Consider the following 26,977-nt stretch of genomic DNA (forward strand, 5'->3'; position numbering starts at 1 on the left):
AAAAAAAAACCAGCAAAAAAAAAAACCAGCAAAAAAAAAAAAACCAGCAAAAAAAAAAAAACCCCCAAACCGCTAAAAAATAGTGACTGAAAGCAAAAAAAACCAAGAAAAAAAGAAAAAAACCCAAACTAGCACAACTCATTCTTGGCTTAAAAAAAAAAAAAGAAAAAAGAAATGAACGAAAAAAAAAGCAAATTACTTTTAATAATCAGGAGGACCCTAGCATGCTGAGTAAGACACTGCCCCAGGGAAGGGGTCTGATGCTGTGTAACTGTACAGGAATCAGCTGTGCAAAGCCAGACAGGTCCCTGCTACCACCCTGCACTGGGTGGCTGCTGCCACTTGTGTCATTTCCCACCCCCACCCCCCACCCTTTGGAGGTGACATTGAGTCTGTTGTAGAAAAACCAAAATGAATTCAACCCCAAGGTTGTGCTGTGAGTTGTAGAGATGCTGTGGAAGAGGCCCAAGAGATCTCTGAAGTCCAGTGAGTGAGGGCAGGAGATCTTCAGTCAGATCAGAGAACCTCTTCTTTCCTGACCCCACTGGGGAGGAAGTTCGTTTCCAGGAGCAGCTGCTGCTTCCTTCTCACCCATCCATCCTGATCTGGTGAGGAAGTCCATTTCCAGGAGCACCTCTTCTCCCCTCCTCCCTGCCATGCCCTGCAGCCCTCCAGCCACAGGCTCCACCTGCTGCTGCCAGTCTCTGTTTGGTACCTGGGAGGGGGGCAGCTTGTGCTTAGCTCAACGCAGTGCTGGGGGATGTGGTCTTGATTCTGACTTACCCAAGCTGCTGTGCTTTTGATTGCAGAGAACTTGCATGATTCAGTCCATTGCATCTGAAATCATCCTTAACAGTGATGCTTAAAGTGGTGGCTTGGTTTTTATTGCTTGGCTGGAGCTTGGCCACTGCTTTAACGTTGGTACTGCCCAGTGTCATCCATGGCTGCTGCTTTGTCAGGTGAGGCTTCATCCACATCTGAAAAATGCACATGAAAGGTTTGACCTGGATGGCTCAGCCTCCATTGAGCTTTAACGAGAAGGTTCAAAAGCTCTGCCAAGCATAGAATCAGACAATGGGTTGGGTTGGAAGGGACAGCTAAAGGTCATCTAGTCCAGGCCCCATGGATGTGGCTGTGCTGTCACCCCCCATGTGAGGCTTCTCTGGTCATAGTCAGAGAGTGGTAGGGGTTGGAACTGGACTGAACCTCTAGAGATGATCCAGTCCAACCCCCCTGCTGAAATGGGATCGCCTAGGGCAGGGCACACAGGAACACATCCTGACAGCTCCAGAGAAGGAGACTCCACAACCTCTCTGGGCAGCCTGCTCCAGCACCCTCACAGCTAAGAGTTTTCTCCTCACAGGGAGGTGGAGCTTCCTAGGTTCCAGTTTGTATCCCCTGCTCCTCATCCTTCTCACAGGACACCACTGAAAAGAGCTTGGCCCTTCCCTCTTGACTCCCCATCATGGGTCATGGAGGAAAGGCCTCCTGGTCACATTTTTTTTGTCCCTTGTCACCCAGAGGTCCTTTTGTGAAAGGTGGTTCTAAAACAAAGCACCCTGGGAAGTGACCAACCCAGAGCCTCCCTGCAGAAATCCTTCCTCTGAGAGGGGGAAACCAAACAGCACATGCAGGCTGAAGTGATGCCAGAGAGAAATCTTTTACCAGGGAGCCTCTTCTCAGAGCCTGACAGCTGCCTTTGCATGGCAGACCTGCTTGTTCCCTGGATTGGAGCCAGGGAACACAGAGGGAATCTTGTGCAGTCTGTGCTAGGAGCACTCAGTCCTGCTCACCCTGCAGGCAGAGCTTTCCCTTTCCCAGCCAGCCTGCCCTGGGCTGCCTCCTTCCTCTGCAATCCACACAACCAGCCCCTCTTTTCCTTTTTCCCTTTCTTTTCTGCTTCTCCAACAGAAAAGAAAGCAAACCCCAAGCTGTGGCTGCCAAGGCTTTGTGGGCAAAGTCAAAGCAGGAAGAGGGGCCAGGAAGCAGCAGCAAAAGAAACATTTCCTTGCATTTTGCTGAAGGGCTGCACCCTGGTTGTGTATCAGAGCCCTGTGCCACTCTTCCTCTCATTAAAAAGCAGAGCTGAGGGCTGCTGGGTTCTTACCTGAAGAGGGCTTGGGGTACATCCTGTGGAAAAACAACAGCAGAGCATAGAAGGTAAAGGCCAAGCCTCCAAAGATCATCCCACAGACCAGGAAACTGTAGCTGCCCTGATCATGTATAATCTGCAATGGGAGGGAGGAAAAAAGAGAAGTCAGCTGGAGCAGAAATGTCCTCAGCACTCAGACACCTGAGTGAGAGCTTTGCTGTTTGCTAGCACAAGGGTGATGCAGTGCTTGTCACAGCTTCACAAAATGGTTTAGGTTGGAAGGGATCTTAAAGCTCATCCAGTCCCAACCCCCTGCCATGGGCAGGGACCCCTCCCACCAGCCTAGCTTGCTCAAGGCCTCATCCAGCCTGGTCCTGAACACCTCCAGGGAGGGGACATCCACAGCCTCCCTGTTCCAGTGTCTCCCCACTCTCACTGCAAAGAATTGCTTCCTAATCCACAACCTCCCTGTGCAACCTGTTCCCAGCAGCTGTCCAGCTCCTGGGCTAAGGTTTCTCCTGGGAGGTTGCAGTCAGTTTGGGGCAGGGCTTGTCCCCACTCACCGATCCCACCAGGAGCTGCAGCACCATCTCTCCAATCCCAGCTCCAGTCACCAGCACGGTTGTGGCACAGCCTGCAAAGGCAGTGGAGGTAATGTTGGGTGAAGCAGCCAGCAGGACCCACCTGCAGCTTCCTTAACTTGCCCATTTCCTAGCTCTCCCCATGCAAGGTTTACAAATACTCATGTTTGTTCCCATCTGGTGTTGGGAAAAGCCTCTTCCAAGCTGCTGTGGTGCAGAAGGGTAAAAGTTTTGAAGCTCCAAACCCACCTCCTGTCCTGGCACTGGCTGGTACAAGTGGTGGTTATTCTTGTTAGGAAGATTTTCATAATTCATAGAATGGTCTGGGTTGGAAGGGACCTTAAAGCTCATCCAGTTCCAACCCCCTGCCCTGGGCAGGGACCCCTCCCACCAGCCCAGCTTGCTCAAGGCCTCATCCAGCCTGGTCCTGAACACCTCCAGGGAGGGGGCATCCACAACCTCCCTGTTCCAGTGTCTCCCCACCCTCACTGCAAAGAATTGCTTCCTAATCTCCAGTCTAGATCTGCCCTCCTCAAGCTTCAATCCATTGCCCCTTATCCTATCACTCCAAGCCCTTGGAAAAAGTCCTTTCTTTTCTTGTCTCACTACTCCAGAGATGAAGGTTAGTGTAGACTCCTCAGAGCTGGCCACACTCAAGCAGTTTGAGTTCCCTGATCATCTGGATGATGTTTTCAAACCCAGCTCCACTGTGAGCCTCTACAGCAGATGTTGCTCTCAGCCCCTGAGAGCCCTAAAGCTGCATGAGACCAAGAACCTGCCTGTGGAAGCTATTAGGCCAATAAAGCTGGGCTTGGTGCAGTCTGGTTTGTTGACTGAACACCCTGTCCAACAGCAGATCTTCCTTCCAGGCCTCCTAAGCATCCCAGAGGATGAATTGCTAGGTGTGATGGTGTCTGAGCTCTAGTCTTCAACACCCACCTGCCCTCCAAGCCAGCCCCAGCCCCAGCTCACCTTTGTACTGCAGGATGTCCTCAGTGTATGCCAGCATGCTGGGGAAGGTGCTGCTGAGGAACAGCCCCAGGGATGCTGTCCCCACAAACAGGAAGACAACACTGTGGGAGAAGATGAGGAGCAGGAGGAAGGTAATCAGGACTCCAACCTGTGAACAGAGACCCAGAGAGTCAGTGGGAAGGCAAAGGCTGAGTTGCAGCAGGGGCTGGGTTTGGCTGAGTTTCAGTTTGGAAGAGAAAATAAAACCTCCCTGGAAAACGATCACAGGCTGAAAAGTGAAGTGAGAAACCAACTAACCTCCATCTGCCTTTACAGGGAGGGAGGTGGTGCTTTGCCACAGAATCACTGGGGCTGGAAAAGACCTCAAAGGTCATCCAGGCCACCCAGCAACCCAACCCCACCATGGCCACACGTTTCTCAAACCCCTCCAGGGCTGGGGACTCCACCACCTCCCTGAGCAGCCTGTTCAAACCCCTGTTTATTTGGAATAAATAAAATGTTCCTAATGTCCAACCTAAGCCTCTTGTGGTGCAACTTGAGGTCATTTCCTCTTGTCCTATCACTTCTTGGGAGAAGAGCCCAACCCCCACCTGGCTCCAGTCTCCTTTCAGGGAGCTGTAGAGAGCAATGAGGTCTCCCTCAGCCTCCTCTTCTCCAGGCTGAACACCTCCAGCTCCCTCAGCTGCTCCTCACCAGCTCTGTTCTGCAGACCCTTCAGCAGCATCCTTGCCCCTCTCTGGACCTTCTCCAGCCCTCAGTGTCCCTCTTGGAGTGAGAGGAGATAAAGTGACTCTCTACAACCCAACATCATTAGGTAGAGTTAGGGATGCAGCTGAAAAACCTCTTTTTTTCTCTGCAGATTCCACACTATTGACACATCTCAGCCACTAATCAGCCTTATTAAGCAGGTTAAAGAATTCAGTCTCTCTCATTAGCTGCTCAGGAAGCAGTCACAGGAGTAAAGCCAAAGAGCCAACAACATCTGAAGCAGCCTGCCTTATCCTCTGCCTCCTTCAGCCTACAACCAAGAGCAAAACCATCCCAGATGCACCAAATCCTACACAGCAGGAAGTCAGCAGAGGGAGCTCTGCAAAAGCAGCTCAGGTTATTTATTCTGACTCCTTGAGGTCCCACTTGTGGGTGGTTGGAGGTCCACCAGAGCTGTTGGGACTCTTAACTCCAAAGCTGAAATGACTCCAGGAGCTGGTGTAGCTTACTACACTGAGCAGCACCAAGGAACCAGCACTGCACAGAGGGTTCAGTGTCAGTCAAGGAAGGTTTTGTCCTTGCCTGACACCACTACTGTGGCCTTCAAGGGGAGTCACAGAATCATTGTGGTTGGAAAAGACCTCCAAACATCAACCCAACATCACCATGGCCACAAACCCTGTCCCCAAGGGCCATGGCCACAGGGTTTTTAGCACATTCAAGGATGGTGACTCCACTACCTCCCTGGGCAGCCTCTTCCAGTGCCTGACCACTCTTGCAGCATAGAAATTGTTCCAGATCTCCAACCTAACCCTCCCCTGGTGCAACTCGAGGCCATTTCCTCTCCTGGCTGCTTTCACAAATCTAACATTGGATTAGCTGAGGAGCAAGCTCAGGAAGGCAGCACCATGGAGCATGGAGCAGCAAGTCCTGGCTCCCTTCTGCCTCAGAGTCAGCTGGGAACATGCAGAGAGGGGGCTGCAGAGGAAGATGTGGAGCAAATCCAGCAGCTCTACACATCTGGCCAACATGGTCTAGCAGGTGGTGTCCCTGCTCACTGCAGGAACTAGAAGATCATTAAGGACCCCTCCAACCCAAACCCTCCTAGCACCCCAACCCTCCTAAGCACCCCAACCCACACAGGCAGCCTCTTAGGAATGCAAACACAGTTCAGGCAGCCTTACCACGTTGATGAAGACCATGGTTGCTGGCTTCATTCTGTAGGACACAGGGATGGAGATGAGCCTGCCCAGGGTGATGAAGCCCCAGAAGAGGCTGGGCAGGTAGCCAGCCACTTTGTGCACCACGGAGAGAGGCTCCTCCACCGCATAGCTGTAAACGAAGCCTGAGTACTCCCCCTGCAGGGAAAGCCAACCAGGATGTCACAGCCATGTGCTGACCTCCAGGCTTGGCAGCTTCAAGCCTGGCCCTCAAAAATCCACAGTATTGAGACTCCCACCTCTGGCTTTGCTACCAAGTCCCAATGAGCCTTGTTGCCAGCTGCAGACATGCTTCCAGCAGCAGCACAACACAGGAGTTAGGCTCTCCTAGGAGGGCAGGACTAAGCAGCTAAGGAGCCTGCCAAGAGCTTAACTGCAGAGATGTTCTCCTCCTCACAACCTGGCTCACCCTTCTGGAGCTGCAGGCTCTCCAAGCCTGTCACATGAAGCACCCACAGTTGATCATCCTTGAAGATGGAGGCCCTGGGAAGTTCCTGTACTTGGCAGCTGCCCTCACTCACCTTTCAGGACCTTATTTTTAGTGCCCTATTTAAGGCCCAGCAGTGTCTGACCATGAGTGAAAACTGCTGAAGGACAATGAGCAGCAAGTTGCCAGCCAGGAGCAAGCCTTCCTCACCTGGACAGTGCCACACACGGGCCAGGACATGCTGCCAGGCCAGCACACAATCACAGAATGCTAGAGGCTGGAGACCATCCAGTCCAACCCCTCCTGCTCAAGCAGGGGCACCCACAGCAGCTTGCCCAGGGTTTGGAAGCTCTCCAGAGAAGGAGACTCCACAACTTCTCTGGGCAGCCTGCTCTGGTGCTCTGCCCCCCTCAAGAAGTTCCTCCTCAGGTTTAGGTGGAGCTTCCTACGGTCAAGTTTGTTCTCCTTGGCCCTGGGCACCACTGAACATCTTGGGTGTTGAGGGCTCAGGAGATCCAGCACACAAAGATCCACCCTTAGGAAATCAAACAAGGCTGTTCTGGCCTCCTGGCTGAAGCAAGAAGGCTCTGCACACAAGTAGGCATCACAGCTCCAGCTCTCAAGGGGCCAAATTAGCAGCAGCAGCAACCAAGCTGCAACAGCACAGAGCCCAGGAGAAGCCACAAATCCTCCCTGGAAGCAGGGCACATAATCAGCCTGACCCTGACTAGCTTTGAAGGAGCTACCTCAGGCCCCAGACTGCTGCACAAGTGCAGCCCACTGCAGGCAGAGGACACCTGATGGGTTTGGGCTGGCAGGAGCAGTGTGGGAGGAAGAAAGCCATAGGCAAGATCCCTCCATCAGCTGGACTCACCACAATCCCATCAGTCATGAAGAGAACAAGAGCCCCAGTGATGTGCACTGCAAAGTAGGTGTAAGAAGCCCCTCTGAAGTTTTTGCTTTGGCAGCAGCTAAATAAGTCATCATGACCTGGTGGAAAACAATGCAAAGCAAACTTAGCTGGAAGGTCCCCCTGGGGCTGGGTGGTTGCCAGCCCACAGTGGGGATTTGGTTTATGCTCAGCTGCAGGACAGAGATTCACAAGGGATGGGGGACAAGGTGGAGCACTGCTAAGCTCTGCTGCACAACCTCTTGCTGTACACACCTGGGAACTCTCAGGAGGGAGATGGACCTGCAGTCCCAGGCTGGTTTGGGTAGGAAGGGACCTTTCAGGCTCATCTAGTCCAACCCCCTTTAACTAGAGCAGGTTGCTCAGAGCCTCAAGCAACCTGACCCAGAATGGTGCCAGGGATGGGGAAACCTGGGACAGGCTCTCACCACGCTCAGTGTCAAACCTTTCTCCATTCTCTCCAGTCTGAGTCTCCCTCTTTTGGTTTCAAATCATCCCCCCTTGTCCTGCAAAGCTGCAATAAGGTCTCCCTGAGTCCCACCAGCAGGACACTCATCCCTGTCCAGGCCTTCGGGTCCCACCTAAACCAAGGGCAAGTGGGCACCGAACTGTGTGGCTACATCCAGGCATCCCTCATGCAGAGCTCCCTCCTTAGCCAACAGTGGTGGATCTCACTTGTTAAACCCTGATGGGGACACTCCCAAAGAGCCTCCACAGCCATGGGAGGAAGCTGCAGCTCACCTGCTGCTGCCTGGGCTCTCTGCATGGTGGTGGAGAGGTCGTCCTTCTCCGTGGGCCGCGTCTCCATCGCCAGCTCGTCGGCCGACAGCAGTGGGTGGCTGCTGCTGCCAAAGCAGGGCACCATCCGCTCCTTGTAGAGCAAGAAGAACACAGCAATGGGCACTGGCAGCTGGGGAGGAGCAGAGAGGGGTAGGGTAAGGTCAAACCTGGCACAGAATACAGCCCAGGTCCCGCTCACCACAGCAGCCTCAGCATCTGCGACGGATCACAGATGGTAGGGGTTGGAAGGGAGCTCTGGAGGTCACCGAGTCCAACCCCCCTGCCAGAGCAGGGCTACAGAATCCAGCACAGGTCACACAGGAACACATCCAGATGGGTCTTGGAAGTCTCCAGAGATGTGCCCCCATTGGGTGGTTCTGAAGGCAGCTTGGCATCACTCTGCACTTCTGCCTTCCAGACAAACATTCCTGGCATCCTCCACTCTGAGGGAGAAACTCAGAGCTTAGAGACACAGGGCAGGGATCATCCCCCTCTACTCAGCACTGCTGAGGCCACCCCTCAAATCCTGGGTTCAGCTTTGGGCCTCTCACTCCAAGAAGGACATTGAGAGGCTGGAGCAGGTCCAGAGAAGGGTAACAAAGCTGGGGAAGGGTCTGGAGAACAGGGCTGGGGAGGAGCAGCTGAGGGAGCTGGGGGTGTGGAGTGTGGAGAAGAGGAGGCTGAGAGGAGACCTCATTGCTCTCTACAAGCCCCTGGAAGGAAGCTAGAGCCAGGTGGGGGTTGGGCTCTTCTCCCTACTATCAGGTGATAGGAGAGGAAACAGCCCAGATAGTGAAGCTTCTTTCCTGGGGAGAGCAGAACAGTTCCAACAGGAGAGCTTCTGGGGCTGAGATTCTTTGTGAGGGAAGAGCAAGCTGCTCCAAGACCTGCTCCAGCTCATCTCCAGCCATTAGCAGAGGTTGCTCAGCATCTCCTAAGAGATGAGCTCCTGGTTCCCAGGCCAACAATGACAACACCAATACAGCAAAGTGGCCTCAAACAGCCCCTGGGTACAGGCTCTGGTGAGGGACCTGGCATGGAAGAGCAGTGAGGTCCCAGCTGTGGTCCTCTTGGCTGCTTTAGAGCTCCCTGGACATGCAGAGATGCTGCTGTGCTGCAGCACACTCCCAGCACCATTCCCTGCAGTCAGAGCTTCCTCCCTGCTCTTAATGCACAGGGGGACCATGGGCTTGTACCTGCCCACTGGATCCATCATGTGGCATCTGCAGCATCACATCCCCAGCACCCTCCCTGCCACGTGCCTGGGGCCAAGCCTACACCCTGCTCCCACCCACGGCTCTGGGGTGCCTCCAAGCCCAGGGGGACTTTGTTCTTTATGACATCATCATTATTATTATTATTTTCTTTTTGACAGAAACCAGAGGGAAGCAAATGAGAGCTGCTCCCAACCAACCCTCCCTTCTCCACCAAGTGGTGTTTACTCTGCAACAAACTGGGGGGGTCAGCAAGCCAGGAAATCCCAAGTGACAGCTCCCTCATCAGCCACTGCTGGGAGCTTGTTTTCTCCATGGCTGTGAGCAAGAGTGAGCTCCAGCCCCGAATTTCCTGCTTTTTGTTGGCTCGTGGCTCCATTTACATGTATGGAGGAATCCCCACCCCACCCCTCTCCACCTCTCTTGCCTCAATTCATTTATGAGGACCTCATTGTTCTGGGAACAATGGGAATAGGAACAGTTAGTTCAGCCCCATGGAAGGAAAAATGCTTTTGCTTGATAGTTCTAATCCTTCCGGAGGTCAGGACCAGATTTTTTTATTCTTCTAAATTGCAGATTTTGCAAAAAAAAAAACAAAAAAAAAAAAAAAAAAAAACAAAACACAAACAAACAACAAAAACCCCAAACAAAACAACCCCACAACCCAACATAAAAATATCCCCAGACAGAGGGCCTGACTGGCTGCTGTGCAGATTGTGGCTCCAGGCACTTCTTCCAGCCTTAAGGGGCACTCAGTGCCTAAGTGGAAAAGGGCTCCATCCCCAAACTCATTCCCAGTCAAGCCCCAGGCATGGCCCTGCCCCCCAGATCCTCAGCTCTAAAGCAGGCAGGGCCCTCTCACCTCATCCAGACTGCACCCTCTTGAAGCTGGCAGCACCCTGAGTGCCCTAAGCCCATCAGCTGCTCACCAGCTCTGGCTGCTTCTAGTAGGAAAAGCCCAAAGCCTGGAGCCTCACCCATGGCTGAGTGCAGCCCTGACCCCTGGGCTGTCACCATGCCAAAGCAAGCTCAGCAAAGAGAGGAAGAGCAAAGGATGAAGCTCCAGAGAAAGCAGGTTCCCAGGGCTCCAGCCCTGTGTCCTGCATGCCCTCTGGTTGGCTAGTGGCCAGTGGGACAGTGACCTGTGACCCCACAGGAGGGGCCAGCTGTGAGCCTGAGGTGTGCACAGGGCATGGAGCATCCAGGGAAGCAGCTCAGTTACTACCCAGGCAGATGGAGAGGAGCAAGCAGAGCTGGATGCCAAAACCTTGCCAGGGAGTGTTTCACCAAGCAAAGGAACAAATCCATCCCAGAGGAGCAGCCTACCCCCCACAGGACAAGGGCAGCTCAGGGACTGTCCCATGAGGAGCCAGGCAGGTGCTGAGCCACTCTCCTCCTCCCCAGCTCCATGTCCCAGCTGGGCAGCAGCAATGATCTGGTTAAAGATGTCCCTGCTCACTGCAGGGGGTTGGACAAGATGACCTTTGAGGGTTCCTTCCAACCTGAGGCATTCTGTGGCTCTTTGCTGAGCCTTGCTGGCCCTGCAGCCATGCCAGGCACAGAGGGGACAAGGTCCCCATGCTCACGGGAAGATCTCACTCCTCAACTCCTAAACCATCTCCATCTGTCTTGAGGCCAACAGCTCAGCTGCCCAGGCTGATGGCAGGAGGCAAAGAGCTACCAAAGCCTTCCCACCTTGCAGGGAGCCCAAAGAGCAAGAAGCAGAGCTGAGCCTCAGCCCCTGGAATAAGGACAATGGTCCTCAAGGCACTGCCCTGCACCATCCCCAGCCACACCAAGCTGGACACCTCCACTCCCCAGCCCTGCCCTGCTGGGGTGTTGCTTGCTGTGGCCCTGGGCAGCCTGCTCCAGCTGGAGGTGTCCCTGCTGACTGCAGGGGGGCTGCACAAGATGACCTTTGGGGTCCCTTCCCCCCAGTGCAACCTGTGACTCACTGACAACCACCTGCTCCTGGGCTTCCTTCTCAGGGCAAGGCCACTTTGCCTTTCCAAGGGGGGAGGAAAAGGGACATCCAAGCATCCCACTGGGAAACTGGGCTGAAGGACAGAGAGGGCACAAAGCCTCCAGTGCTCTGCTCCCCAAACTGCTCCCTCCAGCAGCTTTTCAGCCTCCATTCTAAACTCCACAAGCTGCTGCTTCAGCACAGGGACAAGGCAGGCTCCTTCCCTGCAGTCTGACCCCTCAGGAGCAGGGGATGGGTTCCCTCCTATTGTATCCAGGCTCCTTTTAAGCAACCTAAGCACAATGGAGTGTCCCACACTTCCCTTGGGAAACCACCTTCCGGACAAACATGTCCCTCTCAGAGGAACATTTTCCTGCTTTCCAGCCCCTTGGAAGCAGCTGGATGATGAAATTTCCATCCTGTGGGGAACTGGATTTTCAAATGTGATTTTTTTTTTTTTTAAGTTGTTGTTTGTTTGGAGTTTTGGTTTGGGTTTGATTTGTGGTTTTTTGTTGTTGTTGTTCCAATTTTTTTTTTCTTTTCCTCCTCTTTGAAGGAAATTTCTGGCCAGGAGTCATCCAAAAGTCTTAATGCTGGTAATGTTGAACCACTAAGTTTTCCTCAAGCCAAAAACCCAAAACAAAACCATTTTGAGTCAGTAAGAGGCAGAACTCTGAGAGCTCTGCAGGTTGTGTTGCTGCCAAAGCCCAGCTGAGACATTCCCACTTTAAACAAAAGGAAGAAGCTGAAGTGAATCATCTCAGCTTGTGCCTTGTCAGAGTCCACCACAGCCCTCTGAAAACAGGGATGGGAATTAGGGGAAGGGGGGAAAAGGCTTTTTGACCACTTCCTAACAAAGCTGCTGGTCCTGGTTTCTAATTCTCCAGCTTGCTCATTTCATCCACTGCCCCAGGGAGGTTTAAACCTTGGTTATCCTCTTTTGGAGTAGCTCAGTTTTGGAGCTGAGCTACTCCCAGCATCTCCTCCAGTCAGCTGGTTGGGTTGTTCAAATTAAACAAGGAACCAAATCTTTGGGAAAGATTTGGAAAGAGCTCAGCTTTGGCAAGGGGACAAGCTCCAGAGCTGGGGGTGCAGCACACATCCCACTGCTTGCTCCTCTTAGTGTGTTACCACCTCACCCTCACCCCAAAACCCAGCATCTGCCAGCACCCTGTGACCCCCTGCCCTGCTCCTGGGGACCCTAACACTGCTGAGACACTGGAACAGGGAGGTTGTGGATGTCCCCTCCCTGGAGCTGTTCAAGGCCAGGTTGGATGAACCTGGTGGGAGGTGTCCCTGCCCATGGCAGGGGGTTGGAACTGGATGATTTGTAAGGTCCCTTCCAACCCAAAGCATTCCATGAATCCATGGATCTGCACAGGCTGTGCAGAGAGGTGCAAACCACCCCCACCTGCAGTGATCACAGATTGCAGCAGCTTGGAAGGGACCCCCACAGGTCATCTGGTCCAACCCCCCTGCAGTCAGCAGGAACACCTCCAACTGCATCAGCACTGCACAAGCCCAGCTCATGACCTGCTGTGCATCAGCAGGACTCAGCCCAGGATCCCCAGTCCTGCTCCCAACACACCCATGGGACACTGCTAGGAACAGAGAAGGGTCTGGCAACCACCCTCCCATCAGTGCTGCAGACATGAGACTCAGCCTTGTGTTTGGAGCAGATATGAAATGTTGCTCTCAAACCTAAATTAGTTTGCTCAGGACTGGCTGAGGATGAGGCTCTGGAGTGATTAAAAGCACATTCCCCATGGCAGAGCAGAGTCAGAGGTAATTAAAGCTGCCTTCCCCTCCTAGGCTGGAGCCTTCCTTGTGGTACTTGGGCAAAGCAGCTCCTGACAGCCCCTGCCCAGCCCTGCCCAGCTGCTCTGGTTGCCTCTTCCTCTCCTCACATCAGCCCTGCTCAGCTGAAAGCCCCTGGCTGAGGTGCAGCAGGGCACACTTCAGCTCTTCAGCAAACCAGAAGACCAAGAGAGCACCAATCCTGACTCACACAGCACCACTCAGCTGCCTCAGCACTCTCTGCTCTTAGCACTCCTGCTCCACAGGGACCAGCACCACTCAGTGCTGCTGCCAGCAGGGAGATGGCAGTGGCAGCCCTGCTGCAGAGGGGGTGGGCAGCACAGGGGTGGGCAGCACAGCCTGGCACATCAGCTACTTGTTTTAACTTGCTCCAATCTTGGCTGTTTTTCCTCCCCCCCCCCGTTGTTATTATTATTATTGTTGCTCCTCCTCCTCCTATTTTTCCCAGTGAGGCTGTGCAAGGGCCCAGCTGCCTTTAACCTCTCTGGGCATTAACTGAGGAGGGTCACACTTCAGAGGGAACCCTGCAGGCAGGAGCAGCTTGCTGGAGAGCAGTTTTGGGACTTCAGCAGGGCAGGGAAAGAGGACAGGCAGGAAGCTCCATCCCTCTCACAAAGGAAGGACCACAGGGCTTCTACCCCTGCTGCAAACCAGCAGGCAGGGACAACAAACAGGCAGAGACCTCCTGATCAAGAGCTCCCTCCCAGTAAGCAGCCCATGAGGAGCACTTCCCTGTGGGTGTCACTGATGGTCACCACCCCACTGCCCACAGAGGAACATCTTCTGCCTCTGGCTGTAGAGAGCTGCTAGAAGTCCTGCCCAGGGGGCTGCTGGAGGTACAGCCTGCTTCCAGAGGTACAGCCTGCTTCCAGAGGTACAGCCTGCTTCCAGGGACCACATCTGACAGGGCAGTGACTGCTGGCTCAGCCCCCACAGTGCTGCCCTCCTGCCCCAGGCTGCACCTGCTGGGAACAGGGCACTTGGCAAAGCCCAACTGCTGTGCCCCAACACCACCACCCTCAAGCCTCCTTCCATCCGCTGTGGCCCAACACCACCACCCTCAAGCCTCCTTCCATCCGCTGTGGCCCAACACCACCACCCTCAAGCCTCCTTCCATCCGCTGTGGCCCAACACCACCACCCTCAAGCCTCCTTCCATCCGCTGTGGCCCAACACCACCACCCTCAAGCCTCCTTCCATCCGCTGTGGCCCAACACCACCACCCTCAAGCCTCCTTCCATCCGCTGTGGCCCAACACCCACCCTCATCCCTGTGGCCCAACACCACCACCTCAAGCCTCCTTCCATCCGCTGTGGCCCAACACCACCACCCTCAAGCCTCCTTCCATCCGCTGTGGCCCAACACCACCACCCTCAAGCCTCCTTCCATCCGCTGTGGCCCAACACCACCACCCTCAAGCCTCCTTCCATCCGCTGTGGCCCAACACCACCACCTCAAGCCTCCTTCCATCCGCTGTGGCCCAACACCACCACCCTCAAGCCTCCTTCCATCCGCTGTGGCCCAACACCACCACCCTCAAGCCTCCTTCCATCCGCTGTGGCCCAACACCACCACCCTCAAGCCTCCTTCCATCCGCTGTGGCCCAACACCACCACCCTCAAGCCTCCTTCCATCCGCTGTGGCCCAACACCACACCTCAAGCTCCTTCCATCCGCTGTGGCCAACACCACCCTCAAGCCTCCTTCCATCCGCTGTGGCCCAACACCACCACCCTCAAGCCTCCTTCCATCCGCTGTGGCCCAACACCACCACCCTCAAGCCTCCTTCCATCCCTGTGGCCCAACACAACCATCCTCAAGCCTCCTTCCATCCCCTGTGGCCCAACACAACCATCCTCAAGCCTCCTTCCATCCCCTGTGGCCCAACACAACCATCCTCAAGCCTCCTTCCATCCCCTGTGGCCCAACACAACCATCCTCAAGCCTCCTTCCATCCCCTGTGGCCCAACACAACCATCCTCAAGCCTCCTTCCATCCCCTGTGGCCCAACACAACCATCCTCAAGCCTCCTTCCATCCCCTGTGGCCCAACACAACCATCCTCAAGCCTCCTTCCATCCCCTGTGGCCCAACACAACCATCCTCAAGCCTCCTTCCATCCCCTGTGGCCCAACACAACCATCCTCAAGCCTCCTTCCATCCCCTGTGGCCCAACACAACCATCCTCAAGCCTCCTTCCATCCCCTGTGGCCCAACACAACCATCCTCAAGCCTCCTTCCATCCCCTGTGGCCCAACACAACCATCCTCAAGCCTCCTTCCATCCCCTGTGGCCCAACACAACCATCCTCAAGCCTCCTTCCATCCCCTGTGGCCCAACACAACCACCCTCAAGCCTCCTTCCATCCCCTGTGGCCCAACACAACCACCCTCAAGCCTCCTTCCATCCCCTGTGGCCCAACACAACCACCCTCAAGCCTCCTTCCATCCCCTGTGGCCCAACACAACCACCCTCAAGCCTCCTTCCATCCCCTGTGGCCCAACACAACCACCCTCAAGCCTCCTTCCATCCCCTGTGGCCCAACACAACCACCCTCAAGCCTCCTTCCATCCCCTGTGGCCCAACACAACCACCCTCAAGCCTCCTTCCATCCCCTGTGGCCCAACACAACCACCCTCAAGCCTCCTTCCATCTACTGTGCCTCAACACAACCACCCTCAAGCCTCCTTCCATCCCCTGTGGCCCAACACAACCATCCTCAAGCCTCCTTCCATCCCCTGTGACCCAACACAACCACCCTCAAGCCTCCTTCCATCCCCTGTGACCCAACACAACCACCCTCAAGCCTCCTTCCATCCCCTGTGACCCAACACAACCACCCTCAAGCCTCCTTCCATCCCCTGTGACCCAACACAACCATCCTCAAGCCTCCTCCAGGACCACCTATCAGGCAGCAGCCCCCCTGCAACCACCAGGACTGCAAAAGGCAAGCAGCAGAGATGTCCCAGCAGCAGCTGTGGCTGCAGCACTTACATTGATGAGGGCCATGATCCAGAAGGCATAGGAGACCCGGGTGACCACCATGCCCCTCATGGGCAGGTCGTAGTGGGAGAGGTTCCCTGGGTGGGGAGGGAGCAGGGACTGGCGGATGTGAGGGAGGTTGCTGGAGGCATTGGCTGTGGAGTTGGAGAGGATGCAGTTGGTGTCTGAGAGGAAGGGGTCAGCTATCAGGGGGCTCAGCAGTGCCCCAAAGCCCACGAAGAAATGGAGGGCCTGCAAGAGAAGAGACACAGAAGCAGAGCAGGGGAGGGGTTGGGTGCTCCCTCCTCATCCTCAGAGGAGGGGAGAGGGGCTCCATGCTCACCTGCAGGAAGATGGCAGAGTCCTTCTGGTAGATCTTCACCAGCTGCATGTTGGAAATGGTGTCGATGCAGCCCATGGCCAGCCCTGCCACAGCCATGACCACAGCCAGGACCACCACATTGTGGCACAGAGGGATGATGGCAAAGACCAAGGAGATGGCCAGTGATGAGGCAAAGAGTGCAAACAGGGACTGAGCCAACCTGAGAGGGGGCAAAGAGGGAAGGTGGTTGAGGCTCCATCCCTGGAGGTGTTTGCAGCCAGGCTGGATGAGGCTCTGGGCAGCCTGCTGTAGTGTGAGGTGTCCCTGCCCATGGCAGGGGGGTTGGAACTGGATGATCCTTGTGGTCCCTTCCAGCCCTGACTGATTCCATGAAAGGCAGGAGGGAGTCACTCCCATGAGAGTGGAGCCCACACCTCTGTCCTGCCTCCTGCTGCCAGCCCCATGGGTGGGGTAGGCACCAGCAGGAGATGCACCCCCAGGCTGTAGCAGCTCCAGCACCTCCTCTTCCAACAGGACAAGGGAGATGCTACTCACAGAACCCCCCCAAGCCTCTGTGCCACTGCCAAAGCCAGCCCAGGGCTCTCCCACCTCCTGCATGATGCCTCCAGGAGGCAAACCTTCCACCCAGCTTTTATGGAGAAGAGCAACCATCCCTTCAGACCTGAGTCCTGCACATCTCAAGGCCTGAGAACCTTCCTTTGTTAGCTGGGCAGGTCTGGGAACAAAAAAAGAACAGGGGCAGGAGCAGGCAAGACCACACCACAAGCTTTGAGAAGCTCCAGGGTGTTCCTCCTGCAGGACTGCATTGCAGGAGCAGGCAGAAGAGCTCTTGGGTGATCCCAGTTCCCAGCAGGAAGAGAGCTGCTGGCATCCTCATCACCCTGTCAGCCCAGACCTGCCTGCATGTCCTGTCCTGCCTCACAGGGAGCATTGCTGCAGCTCCCTCTCCATGCCCTGTGCTGGCAGCATCAGCCCTTCCCCAGCAGCATGGGCTGGGATGCAGCACTGCTGCCAGTCCCAGTGCAGGTGCCCACGTTCCAGGCCACTTGGGCCATGGGAGAATCCCAAGGGATGTGTGTGGTAGAGATCAAGCTGGTACATTGCACCTCAAGCCTGGCAGCAGCAGCAGGCCCCAGGCACTGGCCAGAGAAAGGCTCCCAAGGCTGGCACAGTACAGCTCTGGAGCTGCCAAGTGGAAAGGCAGGAAGGAAGGAAGGAAGCAGGGACCAGACAGGGAAGCACTGGTGAAAGATGGGACTGTAAAGTCACCACAGAGAGAGAGTGGCACAGCCATGACCCCACCACACCTCAGGCTCCCAAACCCTGGTAGAAGCCTGTGGCAATGGCCAGCAGCTTATAGAATGGATGGAAGGGGATGGAAGGGACCTGAAAGCTCATCCAGTCCCAGCCCCCTGCCATGGGCAGGGACACCTCCCACCAGCCCAGCTTGCTCAAAGCCTCATCCAGCCTGGCCTTCAACACCTCCAGGGAGGGGACAGCCACAGCCCCCCTGGGCAACCTGTGCCAGTGTCTCCCCACCCTCACTGCAAGGAAATTCTTCCTAATCCTCATTCTAAATCTGCCCTCCTCGAGCTTCAGCCCAGCTTGCTGCAATGAGTTGTCCATTAGCAGCTGGGGGTCTGCTGCTGGGGGGGGATGTGAGGCACAGCAAAGGGCTGGCACTGTACAAGGATGTCCCCAGCACAGGGAGGTCCCGAGCAGAGACAAATAAGCAGTAAGTGATATACCTACAGCTCTCTGCTTCATGCTGTGCCCAAAGAGGGAGGAGAAAGCTGTGAGGAGGCACAGCAGAGAGCTCCCAGCCCCTCCTGCTCCCAGCCCTCCTGCCCTGCCTGCTCCCAGCCCCTCCTGCCCTGCCTGCTCCCAGCCCCTCCTGCTCCCAGCCCCTCCTGCTCCCAGCTCTCCTGCCCTGCCTGCTCCCAGCCCCTCCTGCTCCCAGCCCCTCCTGCTCTCCTGCCCGCTCCCAGCCCCTCCTGCTCCCAGCCCCTCCTGCTCTCCTGCCCTGCCTGCTCCCTGCTCTCCTGCCCTGCCTTCTCCAGCCCCTCCTGCCCTCACTGCTCGTCCAGAACAGCCCAGCCCTGGCCGTGTCACTCTGTCTCTGCGTGGCCCTCATTCATCTGCATGCCCAGAGTCACCTGGCCTGCCACATCCTGCTCCTTGCTTACACTGCACTTCAACAGCACCAGGGAGAGGGGAAAAAACCCAAATGGGCCAAGGACACAGCTCCTTTTTTCCCCTCCTGGCTGTGCCAGCTGCCTGGGGTGTTCCCATCTCCCAGCACAGCCTCCCTCACCCATCAGCTGGACAACGTTTTGTGAATTCCTCAGCTCCTGATCTTCCTCTGACAGCAAAACTGGGAGCCAGTGTGGGATTTCTGGGGGAGGGAGGGAGGGAGGGAGCCAGGTGAGATGTGCACAGTCACAGCAGGAGATGAGAGCAGCAGATGAGAGAGAAGCAGCTTCCAACCTGGAGAGCTGAAGCAGCATTCTCCAGGGTATAGTAGGAGGGAGAAAGAGGCAGAGGCACCAGGAGCTGGTGGCTTCCCAGCCTGGAAGTGAGGAGGAAAAGGGGAAACACACATCCAGACACCCCAGAAACTCCTCTGCTCTGCCCTTCTGCAGCCCAAGCAAAACACCCACATCTCCTCTTGTGCTTGGCTCTAGTCATGACTGGAGTTGAACATTAATTGCAGATGATGTCATGTCCTTAAGAAGCATTAAAAAGATCTCCTCACTTTTCCCCAACAAGCAAAATGTCCTCCCTCCAGCCCTGACAGCACAATTCACCTCACCCCCACCCCAGCAAACACCAGCAGCCCACAGCCCAGGGTGGCATCAGGCCCTGCTGTCCCCTTCCCTGGCTCTGGCATTAGAGGGAACCAAGGAACTGCAGCTTTCCCATGCCAGGTCCCTAAGGTGTAGCCAAAGGGCTCTGAGCACCCAGCTGGGGGAGGTCTTCAGAAACAAACCTTTAGGAAAGCAGCCTTGCATCAGGTACCCCACGACCTTCAGAGGGGGTCTGAACCCTGTGTCTTGGTGATGTGAAGGTGATGCACCCCTCCAAAGGGCTCAGAAAGCAGCCCTGGTGGGATGCCATGGTCTGGTTCCTGCCATTGCTGCCTTCCCCATCACCAGCTGGTCCCCACCAGCAGATGCACAACACAGCTCTGCACCAGCTGTGCCCATGCCCAGGGCAGGCTCCCCTTCAGCAGCAGATGAGAGACACTTAGAACACCATGGGCTCTGCTTCAGGAGCACCCAGAGCAAGTCCTGCCTCCTGCCTTGCAACGCAGGAGGGAAGGTCTGCAGCTCCCTCAGAAAGGTCTTCTCTATAGGAGTGTTGATGCTGCCCTGTAGCCACAGCCAGCAAAGCTTCTCCTCCCCTTGCCCACAGTGCACAGGACCCTTCCCCCCATCACCACCTCGTGCACAGGACCCTTCCCCCCATCACCACCTCAGTGCTGCACTCCTCAAGTTTGTTTTTCCCCACCTCAGGGAGCATAAGTCTCTCACCTCAAGAAGGAAAATAATCATCAGGCTAATTGGGACTTGCAAACTGATAATTAGGAGCCCAAAGCCCTAAGGGGGCAAGGTGAGGGCATGGAAGAAGAAGGTGGCATGGATTATCCTACATGAGGAAGCACTGGCCAAGGCTTGAGGAGCATCCTCCTGACCCCCATCCTTGAGGAGCTGATGCTCAAGGCTCTGCTGTCTCAGCAGTGAGAGCCTTCCCTTTCCTTTGAGGAGTGTCCTGCATGCACCAGCCCCATGCTTGAGCAGAAACCTTCAGAAGATAAAAGAGTCTGAAGGGCAGGGAGAGAGAACAGGGTCATCCACTCTCACCTGGCACACCCAGGGGGAAAGGTGAAAGCAGGGGAACAAGGTCCCACCTCAAGAGCTTTCCAGGTCCTGGTTGTGGATCATTCCTTGCCTGCTCAGAGCTCCAACACAGCACAGCCCTCCCCCCAGCTGCAGACTCCAGGGCTGAGCTCTGTGCACCCACATCCCCCCCCTTCCAGGGTGCACAGAGCTCAGCCCTGGAGTCTGCAGGTCCAGGGGCTCAGGGCTGGATTGATCCAAGAGCTCAGCTGCCACTTGGGCTTCTGAGTCTAAGCAGGGTTTGAAGTCCTCTCAGCCCTCTCACCCCCCCCAGCACTGCTGGGGGGGTTTGCAGCCTCACAACATCTCAGGCACTGCTGAGAACACAGTGCAGGGAACAGCAGGAAAGAGGAGTCCTCAGTGGGCTTCACACGAGGGCACAGAGGACTCCTCTGAGCAGGGCACCAGCTGCTGCCAGTACTTGAGGCACCTCTTCAGCAGCACTAGGGTTTGAGCCAGGACACACACCCCACCTGAACCCCAACCTCACTCATGCAAAGACCCCAAGTTCTTCTGCAGCAGAGCTTCAGAGGACAGCCAGGCAAAGCCCAGGCATGAGACAGCAGAGAGCAGCAGCCTGGTGTAAACCTGAGCATGAGCTTAAACCACACACCTGGCTCTTCTCCCCCATATCAAGTGATGGAATGAGAGGAAATGGCCTGAAATTGTGCCAGGGAAGGCTTAGGTTGGAGATTAGGAACAATTTATTTCCTTCAAGAGTGGTCAGGGATTGGCACAGGCTGCCCAGGGAGGTGGTGGAGTCCCCATGCCTGCAGGTGTTCAAGAAACCTGTGGCCATGGCACTTGGGGACAGGTTTAGTGGCCATGGTGGGGTTGGGTGGTTGGACTCAAGAAGAGTTTTCCAACCAAAACCATTCTATGATTCTCTGACTCCTGCCTCCCTTGGGGAAGCTCACAACAGCAAACTCTCTCCTTCCTTGAAACCTCTCACGAGAGGCAGCTCTGGAGCTCACTCTGGCAGCCCAGGCTGGCACCAAGTTGCAGGAGGGCTGGATGCCATCATTATGCTCTGCCCTCCCTGGGCTCCAGCACTCCAGCTGGGCTGGGAGAGGCAGGGAACACAACCCAGTGCTCAGCAGCTTCTCCAGTGAGAGGAACCAAACCACTGTTTAGATCCCACCACCCACTCCTGCCACAGAATCCACTTTGTGAGCCCATGGAGCAGAGCAGGCAGCTCAGACCAACAGAATTTTAGCTGTAAGTGAGCAACAAAGTCCTCAGGCATCAGAAATCAAACCCAGCTTGCAGGCAGACCTTGGCTTGGCTGGCTTGCTTGCAGGCAATGCTTTGGGATCCTCTACCAGCAGCTAACCATCTCCCAGCTGGAAAATATGACCTGTCCAGCACTCTTCCTTGCCCAGCACTGGGGCCACCATAATCTGATTTATAAAGCCACAGCATGGCCCAGGAGTAGAAACCCTTTGCAGGACAGCTCAGTCTGCCTGTCCCTGCAGAGGGGATGGCAGGGGAGCTCTTGGAATGTGAACAGTTAATATCCTCCCCCCAAATCCAAATGCTGGAAGCTGCACTTCTCTGAGTAACCCCTCCACACACACACACTCCTAAGCTCCAACTATCCCAAACATTACCTCCTGCCTGGCAGAGCTGCTGCTCCTCAGCAGGGCTCAGACACTTGCCCATTGCTCCACAAGGATGGACTCAAAGATCTCCAGAGGTCCATTCCAAGCCCTAACATCCCGGGACCACACACACCTCGTGCTTCAGAACCACACTGAGCCACCAAGGCTCTTTCCCCCGCAAAGGCAAAAGTTTGGGAGTCTCCAAGCACAAAAGCAACCCAAAGGGCTCTGTGGAACCTGCTGGCCAAGGGCAGCTTTGGGTAGGAAGTGGCCAGCAGGAAACAATTCTGCATTTTCCTTCACTGCTCCTCCAAACATATGTGAAGCAGAGTGGGGGTTGGCAAAGGCACTGCCTGCTGACCCAGCAGACTCAGAGCTGTGTCAGGCCCAGGGCAAGCTTCCCACATGCCAGCTCTGTGCACCCCACCTTGCACCTCCTCTCCCAGCACGGCCCAGCTTCTGCTGCTCCATGATCTGGACAGAGGGACTGTGGAATCATCTTGGTTGAAAAAGCTCTTTAAGGTCATTGACCATTCCCTAGCTCTGCCAAGGCTGGGGCTAACCCATGGCCCTCAGCACCACATCTCAGTGGCTTTGAAACACCTCCAGGGATGGGGATTCACCCACCTCCCTGGGAAGCCTGTTCCAGGGCTTGGGAATCCTTTCAGGGAAGAGGTTTTTTCTGCTATCCAACTTAAACCTCCCCTGGTGCAACCTGAGGTCTTTTCTTCTTGTCCTCTGACTTAATACTAGGGGAAAAAGAGACCAACACTTCCCTTGTCCCAACCTCCTTTCAGGGTGTTGTAGGAGCCAGAAGGTCTCCTCTCAGCCTCCTTTTCTCCAGGCTGAACAACCCCAGGTCCCTCAGCTGCTCCTCACAAGCCCTGCTCTCCAGACCCTCACAGTTCCATTCACCAGGTGCTTCAGCTGCCACCTTTATCAGCCAGCCCCTCCACAACCCAACAAGAGTTCAACCAAACATTTCTCAAGGGGACATTTTAAAAGCAGTGAAGGATTCCCTCCCTCCCCCCCCTGAAAACCTCTCCCCTGTACCTCAGAACCACACAGGGAGCTGCCAGGTTTCATCACTGCCTGAAGAATTAGCCACAGTGTAAATAAGCAGCTGATGCTCAGCAGAGCAGAGCTGTCACCAAGCCTCACATCAAATGCCTGTTTGGCAACCTTGAGGCTTGAGCCACCATCTATTATTTATTTTAAAGACATCCTGGAGAGCAGGCTCAGGGTAGGTCCCTGTTTGGCTGCACCTGGAGCCCTCACTGGCCAACCAAGTTCCACTGCTGGCCCTGGCCACTCTGTTTAGCTCTTTGCCCCCCACAGGACCATGAGGGCCACTCACATCTCACCCAAGCTCCTGGCATGGGGAGTGTGACAATGCCTCAATTTCTGGCACCGTGAGGTGGTTAAAACAGGCTTCCAAAAATAATGCTTGTGATAAACAACCAGGTTAAGGAAAACACCCTCCAGGAAATTCTGGCTGGAACTTCATGCCAAGGCTATCTCTGTTCTGAGCTCCAGACCTGGCAGCTTCTCTCCAAGGGTATGAAACCAGAAAGAGGTCAGCAGCACCCCATGGAGTATCTCCTACCCCACAGCTCTGGGGAAGTCCCCTCCATCCCTCGTTGCTGCCCAGCCAGGAGGGCTGCAGAACCCAGGAAGGCTCTGGACCCCCTGGGACATGCTCAGAAATCCCCTGGGATTCAGTTTTCCTCCATCCCATCCCAGCCCTGCGAACCCAGAACGTGGGAGAGATGCAAAGCCCTGAGTTTGGAGGGGGAAGGTGGGGGATGGCGAGGTGCTGCCCACCCCTAGCCCAGGAGGAAAGGGGATGGAGGAGATGTGATGAGTTCGCCAGGTGCCTTACGTCCTCTTGAAGACCCCTCCGAGGCAGCTGCCGAGCAGGAGGCAGAACTGCTGGGAGAAGAAGACCCAAGTGATCTGGGAGAGGGAGCTCTGGGTCTGGCAGCGCAGGTCCAGCAGCGTGGGCCCCAGGAAGGCGATGCAGAGGCCGAAGCTGAAGAAGACGCTCCAGTAGGTGAGGGTGGGCTGCAGGTTCCTCCGGAACCGAGCCGACACCCGCTCGTCCCACCACATCCTGGGCGGCGGCGCGGGGTTGGGGGACTGGGGCGGGGGCGGCCACGGCGATGCGGTTCCCGGTGCCGGTCCCGCCGCCGCCCCGCTCCCGGTCCCGCTCCCGGCCCCGCCGCCGCCCCGCTCCTCCTTTTGCAGGATGTGGCTCCAGAGCCCGGGCTCTGGCTCCGCCTCCGGGGCCGCCACCGCCTCCCGGGGCCGTGGCTGAGCGGGACCGGCGCTGGGGAGGGGGAATCGGGAGGACCCCTCCAACTCCATCCCCTGCGGCTGACCCGGTGGACCCCGCTCCAGCGCATCCCTGCCGGAGAACGGCCGGGAGAAGTCCGAGAGCATCACCCCCTACCCCAGGCAGCAGTATCCCCCCGGGGTTTGCATCATCCTGCCCAAAGTGGGGCAGCCCCTGGGCTGCGTGGTCCAGACCGCACGGCAGACCCCCGGCCGCAGCGGCGAACCTGATGCACCAAAGAGAGGAACCAAGCAAGGAACACCCCCCAGAACCCCCTTTGCTCTGCTGCCACCCATCACTACGAGCTCCAGGAGCTGTAAATCAGTGCCACCCTTCCAGACTAACGCACTGAAAGTTGTCCCTTCCCTGGCTGAGAAGCACAAGAGGGGTTGTGGGGAGGTGGGGGTGGGGGTGGCTGATGTTTTCCAGCCAGAGCAGTTGATGCTTACGCAAAAGGTCTCCTCTAGAGGATGGGCTTATAAATATTTCACCTACTTTAGCTAGGGAAGACTTAGCAATTTTTAGAACACTCTTTCCAGGCAAAGCAGATTCAGTGGAGCTCAGCCATGATAGCTCCAGGTCTGCACACCAGGTCCCTTTCCCTCTGCCAGCAGCCCCTGTACCTGTACTCACCCATCCAGTGACCCATGCCTAAGGAATGCTGCTCCAGGGCTTGTAGGTGCTCATTTCCACCTGGACATTGCTTAATGTTTAGCCAGTTCCAAATTGCACCCAGGTCCTTGCTCTTCCCTGCCTGTGGCATCCACTGGAGCCTTCCCAGAGGTAAAGAGAGCAGGGTTGTGTCCTCTTCCACCACCAAAGGGCACAAAATGGCTGTGGAGCAGGTGGGCAGTAACCCCCTGATGGCCCACAGGGAGAACTGGGGCCCTCAACAACCAGCACCTGAGGGTGTTGAGCAATCAAAGAATGCCTCAGCTGCCTGGGTGATGGGACAAGGTTGTTATCCTGGTTTAGTAATGGGGAAACTGAGGGCTAGAAAGGAACGAGGAGCACTGCTTCTGGACACCAGGTGAGTCAACAGCATGACAGGAAGCTGGGCTCCATCATTAGGTGATAGAAACCATCTTCCTTAACAGCCTGGATGGAGAGGTTGATGCACAGGCCTGGGAGCCACAGCCTCAGGCTCTCCCTACCTCTGAGACACCACTGCAGACCACCCCAGCTCTTCTTCTCCATCCAGGAGTGGAGACAGAACAGCACAAGGGAGAAGGGACTGTGTCAGCAAAGGCCTTTCCATCAAGATGCTGCTGGGAAGGTCATCTCCTGACCCTCTCTGTCCATACAGCTCCTTGTGAACAGAGCTGAAGGTGCTGATGAAACAGCAGATCCTTATTTTCCACACACTAGGTGCCATGCCCCATGAAAAGGGCTGCCATGGCTTTGCCTGTGCTCCCCTGGACCACATTCTTGACCTCAGTCTTGACCTTGGCTCTCTGTCGCTGGACCTGCACTCTGCTCTTGGCTTCCCTTACTGCATCACCACCACCTGGCAGCATCAGCTCCCAGGGCCTTGACTTTCCCAACTCTAAAATGGCTGAGCAGTGCTTCCCCCACCTTTGCAGGTCCAGCCTGGATGAAAAGGCAGCACCCAAGCAGCAGAGGTTACAAACCTCACCCACAATACCTCACCAAGCAATGACCCCCAGCACCCCTTCCCCTTGCTCCCAGGGATGTCAGGCTGTTTTATCAGGAGTACAACACAAACCACACAAGATCTGCTTGCAAATAAGGGAGGGAGTGTGGGTGGGTTAGTCAGCAGAAGAACACACAGATCCTTTCTGGCATACCACACTCTCAAGCCCAGATCTTGAGAGGCAGCTGATAAAAATGCAAGCCACAGGACTATGAGTAAATGCAAAGCCCAGAATTAGCTTCACCAGGAGGCACTTCAGGCTGTTTTCCAAACTGAAATCAATGTTGTGCTTTGCAATGAATTAAACACCCACCTCTGAACGTCTTCTTTTTTTTTTTTTAATTTTATTTTATTTTTGCACTTGCTGCAAAAACTGCAAAGTTTGAAACCTTGAATGAAGGAGGAGCAGAGCAGCAGGACTGCAGACAGCAGTGGGGCTCAGTGCATGCCAGGGCTGCTCAAAAAGGTCTAACCAGCCCCTGAGAGCCACCTTCCTTTAGCTTCCTGTGTCTTTGCACATTTCTAGGGCAGCAGGAGGCTCCAGCAGGGATTTTTCCCACTCTATCAATCAATCTTCCCAGCCACTGGAGCAATTCCTGCTTGAATGTGATGGATCCTGCTTTGCAGTGAGTGCTCCTTCAACACTGAAGGCAGATTTGGTTCAGGTTTGCTCTTGTGATGCTGGCAGCACTTCTCCCAGCCCAGTCCCAGCAGAGTAGGGAAAGTCAGTTCTAGGAAGAGGTTTTCCAAGGGTTTCCTTGGGGCAGAAAGAGCTGAGGCTCCACAGGTGGGCTTGGGACAGCAGGTGCCTGGGGACAGGCTCCTTCCAGGCTTTTGCCAGTGTTGGGGTTGGTATCTGTGGCCAAGGGGATGGGGCTGAGATGCTGTTGAATGTTTTTCCTCCTTGTGGAACTGTTTCTCCCCTGTCCCCCTTTTGCCAAGAGGCCACAAAGGGCAAATCTGAGCTGACACCTTCAGGGCTGTGAGGATTATCAGGGGATTAGAACATCAGAGGCTGAGGGACTTGGGGCAGGCTGCCCAGAGAGGTTGTGGAGTCTCCACCTCTAGAGTCATTCCAAACCCACCTGGACACTGTGATCGTGAGCAACCTGCTTTGGGTGACCCTGCTCTGGCAGAGGGGTTGGACTGGATGATCTCCAGAGGTCCCCTAACCCAACCCCCCTCATTCTGTGTGGTCCTGTGCAACCCCAACACATTATCCCAGCAACCTGAGGTGCTGATGGGCCAAAGAGCTGCACCTGCAGTTGGAGACAGGACCACCAATGCCTTTCAAGAGCTGTAACTCAGCCCAAATCCACCCCCACCAAGCAAGGTGGAGTAGATAAGAAACCAATCTCCTAGAGCCATTGACCCTTGCTGGGAGAAGACACAATGTGGTGTTTCTTCCAAGGCAGGGGAAGCTCCCCATGCCACAGGTTGTGTTGTTCCAGGCTGTGTGCAAGCTGCTCAGCACACCTCAG

At 55.6% G+C, this 26,977-nt stretch overlaps 1 protein-coding gene across 1 annotated transcript; it reads right to left on the reverse strand.

Moving 5' to 3' along the window:
* Positions 1 to 373: 373 nt before the first annotated feature.
* Positions 374 to 23,648, reverse strand: MFSD4A (major facilitator superfamily domain containing 4A). The gene is made up of 10 exons (XM_054395824.1): positions 23,390 to 23,648; positions 16,008 to 16,206; positions 15,677 to 15,916; positions 7,652 to 7,820; positions 6,875 to 6,990; positions 5,538 to 5,711; positions 3,646 to 3,793; positions 2,656 to 2,726; positions 2,108 to 2,228; positions 374 to 977 (listed from the first exon to the last, which is right to left on the reverse strand). Exons 1-10 carry the CDS (start codon positions 23,617 to 23,619, stop codon positions 913 to 915), a joined length of 1,533 nt encoding a protein of 510 aa, XP_054251799.1. The 5' UTR covers positions 23,620 to 23,648; the 3' UTR covers positions 374 to 912.
* Positions 23,649 to 26,977: the final 3,329 nt, after the last annotated feature.

Source organism: Indicator indicator, chromosome 35, assembly GCF_027791375.1.
Source record: "Indicator indicator isolate 239-I01 chromosome 35, UM_Iind_1.1, whole genome shotgun sequence".
Classification (NCBI taxonomy): Eukaryota; Metazoa; Chordata; class Aves; order Piciformes; family Indicatoridae; genus Indicator; species Indicator indicator.